The 9,306-nt window shown below is 37.4% G+C and overlaps 1 protein-coding gene across 1 annotated transcript; it reads right to left on the reverse strand.

Annotated features, from left to right (window-relative positions):
* Positions 1-573: 573 nt before the first annotated feature.
* Positions 574-1,940, reverse strand: LOC110916475 (BRI1 kinase inhibitor 1). Its single transcript, XM_022161204.2, has one exon. It carries the CDS (start codon positions 1,839-1,841, stop codon positions 891-893), a length of 951 nt encoding a protein of 316 aa, XP_022016896.1. The 5' UTR covers positions 1,842-1,940; the 3' UTR covers positions 574-890.
* Between the last annotated feature and the right edge of the window lie 7,366 nt (positions 1,941-9,306).

A 9,306-nucleotide genomic window follows, 5' to 3' on the forward strand; every position in this document is an offset into this window, starting at 1 on the left:
ATCCAAGAAAATTATTAATCTACAATTAACTTACATAACTTTGTTTATTGTCTATGTATACAACCAAATAAAAATAATACCATTCCGTTTGAATTATAAGATTAATTATACACAAAAGTAAACAAACGTACACATTAAAATCTCGCTTATATAAAAATTAGTAGTAGATAGTGAGTAGACCATTTCTTTATTGTAGAAGATAGAGAGGCTATTCCAACAAAAGCCCTAGTGTCAAAAGATTTTCCTTTTTTTGACCAGTAAAGTATATTAATCTAGATAACCTAAAAGCTCTCTAGGAAAATCAAAGCAACAACCAAACAAAAAGTACTAAGACCCTGTGTAATGGGGCGTTTTTTTTAAAAAAAATTCAAAAAAAACGCTTGAAAACGCCCATGTACCATTACATGGGGCGTTTTTTTAAGCAAAAAATCAAAAAATGCCCCTTTAGCGTTTTATAAACCACGCCCAACACCCTTTGCCTTTGTCCAATCAGATTTCATCCCCCTTGTCCTATCCAATAAGATTTTTTCTTTTTTTTTTCTTTTTTTTATTTAATGCCCCAATAATGCCCAATAATGCCCCATCCCCACTACACCCATTTTTCTAAAACGCCCAATAATGCCCCTTTGCTGACTGGACCGCCACGTGGCGTAAAATGCCCACACTTGGGGGCATTATTTTCCCCTTCCACTACACATGGTCTAACAATTAACAAACCCATTTGAATGTACCTATATGCTTTCTAAAAAACTCTATACCCATACTCAAAGACAAAGCTGTAACAAGTATACACTCCCCAAAAAGTTTGATTATACATACATACATATATATAAACCAAGATTAGTATGTACACCAATAAAGAAGATTGATCAAAGTATCTAGTTTTATGATTAAACTTTATCTTCAATGGCTATGGAATTCTTACAATGAGCAATAGCAGCTTGTATGGCAGCTTGTAACTCTTCCATGGTGCTATCACTGGCTGTGCTTTTGGCAGGGCTTAGAGTTCCTGAAGCCCTAAGTATCCCACTGTTCGCCGGAGAAGTTCTTATGGACGCCGGAGCTGAAAACTTCCCTCTTCTCATACCACCTCTACTCACCCCCACCGGCAGACTACTACTAGAGCTCAGAAAGTTGCTTGAAAACGAATGTGGCTTCCGGTTATATTCGATATTATTCGCCCTCTTCGTCTTCGAAAATAACATGAATGGCTTCAACATATTCATATACTTTTTTATGAGTTGAACCACTTCTAGTTTGAGTTTCTTGTTAGAGTTGTTGTTGTTGTTGTTGTTGTTCACTCCTCCTTCATCAAGTGATCCTTTTTTTAACATGGGTTTAAAGATTGAAAAAGATTTAGACTTTGGTTTTGTTTGAATGATATTGTTGGTGGGTAAGTTGAGATCGGAGAAGGTGTTCCGGTGGTGGAAACTAGTGTTTCCGGTAGGGTTATGTTGTTGGTCTTTTACTATCTCTTTCATGGGGAGGGTAAAACTGTCAATTGAGTTTGTTGAAGAACGAGGAGAGATTGGAAGAGTAGAGAGGAGGTGGAGAGGGAGGAGGTGGCCGTGGAAGAATATGTCATCGGCCGGTGATAGGTCAACGGCAGTCAATGGTTCCGGTGGTGGTGTCAAGCAATGATGGTTGTTGTTGTTACGACTGTCTTGTGTGGATTTTGGTGGGTTGAGAGAAATAGTGAATGAGAACTCATGGGTTGGAGATGTGGTGGTTGTTGGTGGTGGTTGAGATATGTTATTGGTAGTTTCTTGTGGTGTTGGTTCTTGTTTCTTCATGTAGTTTTGCTCCTTTGATACTTTATCTCTTATGTTTTCAACTTCCATGCTTAGACTTTTAGAGAGAGAGAGAGAGAGAGAGAGAGAGAGAGAGAGGGAGGGAGAGAGAGAGTTGTGAGTATTGGCCAAGAGAATGAGACCAAGTATAGTTTGGTGCAGAATATATTAATCCTTTGTCCATATAAGAAAAGGGCATGTGGTGGACTGAAGACCATGAGACAAATTGATTTTATTTTGTGTCATTTTCAGTATTACAGCTACAAGAAAAAAAAGGTTTCGTTAAAAAATGAACTAGTTATTTCTGTTTTCAATTTAATATGCAATAAACAATACAATATTGACGATTCGTTCATTTATTTGTTGGTGCCACATCATCTCTCATCCGGTTTCAAGTACAGGGGATGCGATTTCACCTTCCATATCCGTGTTTCACACCAATTAAATATCCATATTTCACACCAATTAAAGTAAAAAGAAAAAAAATTGGGGACCTCACAAACCCTTTCCATGCCGCGTGGAAGAGTCCACGGGCAACCTTCACCACAACATTCCAAGTCCAAGAAAGATGGTTTAACAACGGTGGCATGGGTTCCAGGTTGGACTACAGCGTGGCCACCTAGGACCACACTGAGTAGTCTCGGAGTTAATCAAATGCATACGTAGGAGAGAACCTACATGACAATTAGGATTTGTGTTTTGTATAAAAATGATGCATGAAATTCTCATAATTAATTTTCTTAATAGTGGCCACTTAGGTTATAACCTAGTGGTCAAGAGGAATTATCTCTTGTGTGGAGACCAAAATTCAATCCTTAGGAGGTGTAGGTATTTAAGCGGAAAACTTAGCTGTTCAATTTTTTTTTTTTTAATAATGATTTATGGATACATTCAGTTTGTTAACACCTAATAGTTAATCCATTGGGAATTGGTGCTTGCTGATGAAAGTAAAGGTGGATTGGGAATGGGTAGCGTGTTGAATTTTAATGGGGCATTATTTTACAAGAGGCGTTGGAGGTTTGTACATGGTCCAGATTCATTATGGGTTTGTGTTCTAAAGAGTATTTATGGGGATAAAAAGCAATCAAGCTATTAATATTGTGAATGTTTACGCTCCTCATAAAGTGTCTCAAAAAAAGATTTTATGGGATACTATTGAGGGGTTGATGGGAAGTCACACGGGTTGGTGGGTGATTCTGGGAGATTTTAATGCGGTGCGTTTTCGGGACGAAAGGAGAAATTCTATTTTCAACAAAAAATGTGCTTCAATTTTTAATGATTTTATCTCTGAAAATGAGTTAAGAGAATTTGAGATGAAAGGGAGAAAATTTACGTATCTCAAAGACAATAATAATAATAAAATGAGCAAAATTGATAGAGTCCTGGTTTGTCAAGATTTCTTTCTGAAGCGGCCGGTATCTTGCCTACGGGTGATGCCGAGAATGTTTTCGGATCATTGCTCTCTTGTTTTGACTTGCTCGGATAAAAACTTTGGTCCTAAGCCGTTCAGATTTTTCAACTCTGGGTTGGAAAGAAAAGACTTCGAGGAGGTTGTTAGTAAGGAGATTGCAAATTTTATCGAGGTCGGAGATCCTAACGAGGTGTTATATCAAAAACTTAGAAGATTAGGGAAGCTTTAAGAATATGGAAAAAAGAGGTATTATCTAAGGAGGGGGAAACGGGGATGAAAATTAAGAAAGAGTTAGAATGCTTGGAAGAGATGGCGGAAGGCAGAGGGTTATCCGAAGAGGAGGAGTGGACCAGACTGGAATGCCTTATAGATCTAAAGGAACTCGAAGGTTACAAAATGAAAGATATTAAACAAAGAGCTAGAGCGAGATGGGATTTGGAAGGTGACGAGAATACAAAGTTCTTCCATGGATACATTAAAAGTAGGAGGGCAAGCAACAATATTCCGGGCCTTATGATTGATGAAATTTGGATCACTAAACCTTCTATGATAAAAAAAGAGGTTATGGGTTTCTTCAAAAGGGCTTTCGAGGAAAAGATTAGAGATAGACCTAAACTCATATGTCAGAACGTTAGACGTCTATCGGAAGTGGATGCGGCTTCTTTGACGGTTCCTTTTAGCAAAGAGGAAATTAAATGCGCGGTGTTCGAATGTGGATCGGACAAATTCGAGGACCGGACGGTTTCAACTTCAATTTCATCAAAAGGTATTGGAATGCTTTTGAAATTGATTTCTATAATTTGTTGGTTTCTTTTTACAGCAAAGGTACCATATCAGCGGGATGCAGTTCGCCTTTCATAACTCTCATCCCTAAAAACAAAGATCCGGTGGGGTTGAGAGAATATAGACCTATAAATTTGATTGGGGTGATAAGCAAGACTATTTCTAAGGTTTTGGCTAATCGGCTTAAAATGGTTATTGGGAATATCATTTCGGAAAATCAAACAGCTTTTCTTAGGGGGGGGGGGGGTACATTCTGGACAGTCCGTTAATGTTAAATGAGCTCATGGCTTGGATTAAAAATACAATAAAAAGGTTTTTTTTGCTAAAAATTGATTTAGAAAAGGCTTATGATAACGTTTGTTGGAGTTTTCTTCTGGACATTATGGGGCAAATGGGTTTTCCTAATTTATGGTGTAAATGGATCAAAGGGGTTCTAGCTTTGGCTAGATCCTCGTATCTTGTAAATGGATCCCCCACCTTTGAATTCAGCTGCTCCAAAGGAGTCAGACGTGGAGACCCTCTTTCCCCAAAGGAGTCAGACATGTCTACATCTTATGCAAAGCCAAGACAGAAGGTCTTCTAAATGGTATCCATACTCCCAACAACGGTCCGGTTATTTCCCATCTTTTATATGCTGATGATACGCTTGTGTTGGGGGAGTGGGATAGGGTTAATGTTAAGAATGTGGCGAGGTGTTTGAGAATTTTTTTACTTATGCATGGGTTTAAAAATAAATCTTCAAAAAGCAAACTGATATGGGCTGGGTGTCGATAGTGGGGCGGTGTCGAATATGGCTAATTTGATTGAGTGTAAATCGGATTCTTTCTCGATTACATACTTGGGGATTATGGTGGGATCGAATATGAATAGAATAAAAAATTGGACGCCAATTATTGATATTTTTGATAAAAGATTGTCGTTGTGGAAAGCTAAAACTTTAATGATAGGGGGGAGGCTCACTTTGATTAACTCAGTTTTGGAAAGCCTACCTATTTATTATATGTCTTTATATAAGGCCCCGGTTGGGGTTATAAAGTCCCTCGAGGCTAAGATGAGGAAATTCCTTTGGGTTGGTAATGGTAATATTTCTAAAATTAATTGGGTGTCTTGGGATTGGGTTTCATGGCCCAAATCTAAAGGCGGGTTGGGGGTTAGCAGGTTAAAAGAGGTCAATGAAGCCCTTTTAGTTAAATGGGGGTGGAGATATAGGGCGGAAAATCACAATCTTTGGTGTAAAGTTGTGGAAGCGTGTCATTGTAAGTATAATCAAAGGAGCTTCCTTCCTCTTAACGGAAATATCTCGGGGTGTTGGAAAAACATTGTGAATCTGATTTCCAAAATGAAAATTAATGGGAAAGGTTTAAATCATATTATCACGGGTAAAGTGGGGAATGGGGCGAATATTCGTTTTTGGATAGATACGTGGGTGGGTGACCTTCCCTTCTTGGAAAGGTGGCCCCATTTATTTGCTTTGGAGTTAAATAAATCGTGCAGGGTTGTAGAGAGATTGGATACAGGTAATGGAGATGGAGCGTACAATTGGCATTGGTCTAGACAGCCTAAGTCAGAAGAGGAGACTAAGGAATGGAAGGAATGTTGCGAGGTGCTTAGTCTGGTGAGACTCCTCAACGATAAGGATGCTTGGTATTGGAGTGGTGATACTAAGAACGGTTTCTCAGTGAAGGCGGTCAAATCGGCGCTGATTACAGATAGAGGTAGTTGTTAGCCTCCAAATTTTGTTTGGTGCAAGTGGGTGCCCTTAAAATGTAACATTATGAACTGGAGAGGCAATTTGGATAGGCTTCCTACTAGAATAAATTTAAGAAAAAGGAATGTGGACATTTCTACATCATTGTGCCCTTTATGTGAAGATATCGAGGCATCGGTAGAGCATTTGTTTACGGCTTGCTCAGTTGCTTTGGGGGTATGGTCGGCTTTCAGTGTTTGGTGCAACATACCGCCGCTTTACCTTTTCGAATATAAAGACATTCTTGAAATACACAAATTCAACAATCACAGTAGGTAGGAGGAGAAGATCATTTATAGGTTGGCTTTGATAGCGTGCTGGTGCATACGCAAAGAAAGGAACGAAGTGGTCTTTAAACAGAAAAGATGTAGCCCACAAGATATCATAGGGGAGATAAAGTCTAGAGGTTTCGCTTGGATGAAAAATAGATCTTCTTGTAAATGTATTAGATGGACGGAAATGTGTAAATACCCTATGTACAGTTTGTAATTTCTGTGCACTTTGCCCGTTTGGGTCGGGGGTGTTTTGTTTGTTTGGCCTTTTGCCCGTTTGGGTCGGAGGTGGTCTAAGAAGTTCAATTTTCAAAAAAAAAAAATTATGGGGATAAAATTGATGATTTTGGGATGTCTAATAGAATTAAAGGAAAAGGAATGTGGTTCAAAATTATCAAATGTGTTCGTCAGTTGAATAAGAATGATGTGATTCATATTTCTTTGATTAGTAAGAAAGTTGGCAATAGGAAGAAAACATAACTTTGGGAAATGCTCCGTTATGTTCTCGATTTTCTAGAATATTTAACCTAGAAATCCACAAAAATTTGATTGATTAGCGAATCGGTGAAATCAGCGGGGTTGGTTGGGCATGGAGGTGACCTCCAAGGGAGGGTTCAAAAGCTTCCCAACTTCATGAGTTAGAAGGAGTGTCGAAGAACATTGCTATTGTTGATTCCGATGATAAATGGGTGTGGGAGTTGAATCTTGACGATGAATTCTCGATTAAGTCTATTAGAAGATGTATTATTAACATTTCTCTTCTGGAGGGGTCTGATGCTACTAGATGAAGTAAATTTATCCCGAGGAAGGTTAACATTCTTGTGTGAAGATTGTTATTGGATCCTTTTCCTACTAGAATCAATTAAGTAAAAAGGATGTGATGTTCATTCTATAATATGTCTGATTTGCTCGTTACAGGTACAGTCTACGAATCATATTCTTGGGGAATGTATAGGCGCTTATAGACTATGGAGTCATTGACGATGGTTAGATACTCAATTTCCGATTTCTGCACGTTTCATTTATCTCTTGGTGGGATTCAGCTTCCATATATAATGAAAAATATTGTGACTAAGAATACAATTTTTACGGCTTGGTAGATCATTTGGAGGACTCAAAATGAAGTGGTGTTTGGTCATCAAGATGGCAAGCAAGATGGTTTTAGTTGATTCGGTTATTTCTATGTCTTTTTTGTGATATTATAGTTGTAATCATAAATTTGTAGTTGAGTGGATTAAAATCCCATTCATGTACTTGTAAATGGTTGTTTGTTTTTCTATGGGTTAGTTAATTGCTAATTAGTGGATGGTTTATTAAAAGTTTGTCTTAATAAAAACATTATTTAATCTCGTGATAATCATTAATTGGATATATATTTTGTTAGAAACTAATTGTTTATCCACTTTCAAAATTCTCATCACATATATAGTTGCTTTTTTTTTTTTCTCAAATATATTCATTTTTACGACTAAAACCGGCTGCAGAGGTACATTTTGAATTTGACATTATATCCTTTGAAAAAAATATTGCTAAACGTTTAGTGTCTTACTCGTATAGTAATGCAACAATTTTATATATATGATATTTATTACAAATTTTGTATGTTTTTCTGTATAATCATTCTCCTGACTCAATTATATGTTCCTAGAGGACCCCTCTCCAATTATTAGAATATGAAAGGCTTTTGACGGGGTAATCGTTGTATTTTTTGGTAGCTTTTGCATTATTAAGTAATAATTAGGGTTTATGTGTCGCTGAACTCAGGTGGTAGGGTTTAAGTTGAATTTGTTATTTTATTTGAATATGGGATTCTTTTCTTCAAAGTATTTATACATAATTAGCATTTAACGTGGATCGACATGTAATCAAAACTAGAGATAATTCAACGATTATGCTAGGTGGTATATACCATGAGCCCTATTGGGGGGAGCTATTGAACCATCGCCACCACAATAACAAGCAATAATGGATACAAGGTGGTGGTCTAGGTGCTTGACCAATCAGAGTTTTTTGTTTCTGCTTTTTTATGAGGTTTTATTCCATTGCACTAGTGTTATTGAGAAAAGGTAATGGAACCTCATGTCTATGTGACGCCAGGGGCGGATCCACCCCCATGCCAAGGTGGGCGGGCGCACCGCACGGGAAAAAAAAATTTTAGTGTTATTATCCGACCAAAATCCCGTCCGCACCCCTTGGATTTTTTCGTCCGCACCCCTTGGATTTATTCGTCCGCACCTCTTGAAATTTTTCGTTCGCACACCTTAGGTAAAAAAATATTTTGGATTATATTAAAAAAATTAGTAAAGTCTGTTTTTTAAAAAAAAAAAAAACTACCTATATTATATAAACTTATACTACCTAAACCCAAACCAAACCCATTATACAAACCTATCAGTAGCCCACTAATAATCTAGCCATTAACCCACCTAAAGTAAAACTAAAACAGTTAAAATAAGCCCAAAAACCCTTCAATTCCTCTCCCGCCCTCCCTCTGTGTGACTATGCGTGCTCTCCGCCTCCTGTCCTACCAGCGATCTTCATCTGCCAACACAGCAACAACACTGCAGCAGCCGATATTAGCAGGAATCCGACATCAACGTGACCGGTCTGCTCCAAACCAACCGGACACCGACAAACGGTAAGTTTTTATGTTTTTTATATGATTTTTCTTGATATTATACGAGAAAAGTGGTAATAAAAAACTTAAATAGGTATGAAAAATCGTGTATTTTGACGTTGCGTATGGTTGTTTAGATGATTTTTAGGATGATTATGTTATTTAGATATTTTTATGGGTGATTACACAATTCTAGGGCTTGATTGCTTGAATAGTTGAAAATTAAAATTGAAACATTATGTTATGTAACGATTAACTAATGGTCATAGATCACTTTGTTTGTGATAGGAACCATGAGTAGAGATGTTATGACGCAATTTCTTAAGAGGAAAGTGGTTGTACCACTTTTTTTTGCCGAATTCTTCTAATTATAGACCAATGTATGTTTTAGATAAATTTTTTTTCTTTTATTTAATGATTAAGAGAATTAGAAGTAGGAAGGGTTTAAACTTTGATGCTTTTTTGTTTGTTAATGTGATAGGAAGGTAGGAACTAGGGTTTGATTGTTTGAAGATTTAAATTGACCCGACCCGACCCACTATGAAACTTTGTTTGTTTGTGTTTACTTGTTTTACATGACCCGACCCGATCCGACCCGCTATGAACTGATTTTTTTTTATATAGCTAGGAATCTAAAATCTTTAAAAAAATTTCGCACCCCCAGTAAAAAATCCTGGATCCGCCAC

This window comes from Helianthus annuus, chromosome 16 (assembly GCF_002127325.2).
Source record: "Helianthus annuus cultivar XRQ/B chromosome 16, HanXRQr2.0-SUNRISE, whole genome shotgun sequence".
NCBI lineage: Eukaryota > Viridiplantae > Streptophyta > Magnoliopsida > Asterales > Asteraceae > Helianthus > Helianthus annuus.

What these genes read in the sequence shown, in the direction of transcription:
- LOC110916475 (XM_022161204.2), bottom strand. Translation starts at nt 1,841, where the DNA reads ATGGAAGTTGAAAACATAAGAGATAAAGTATCAAAGGAGCAAAACTAC.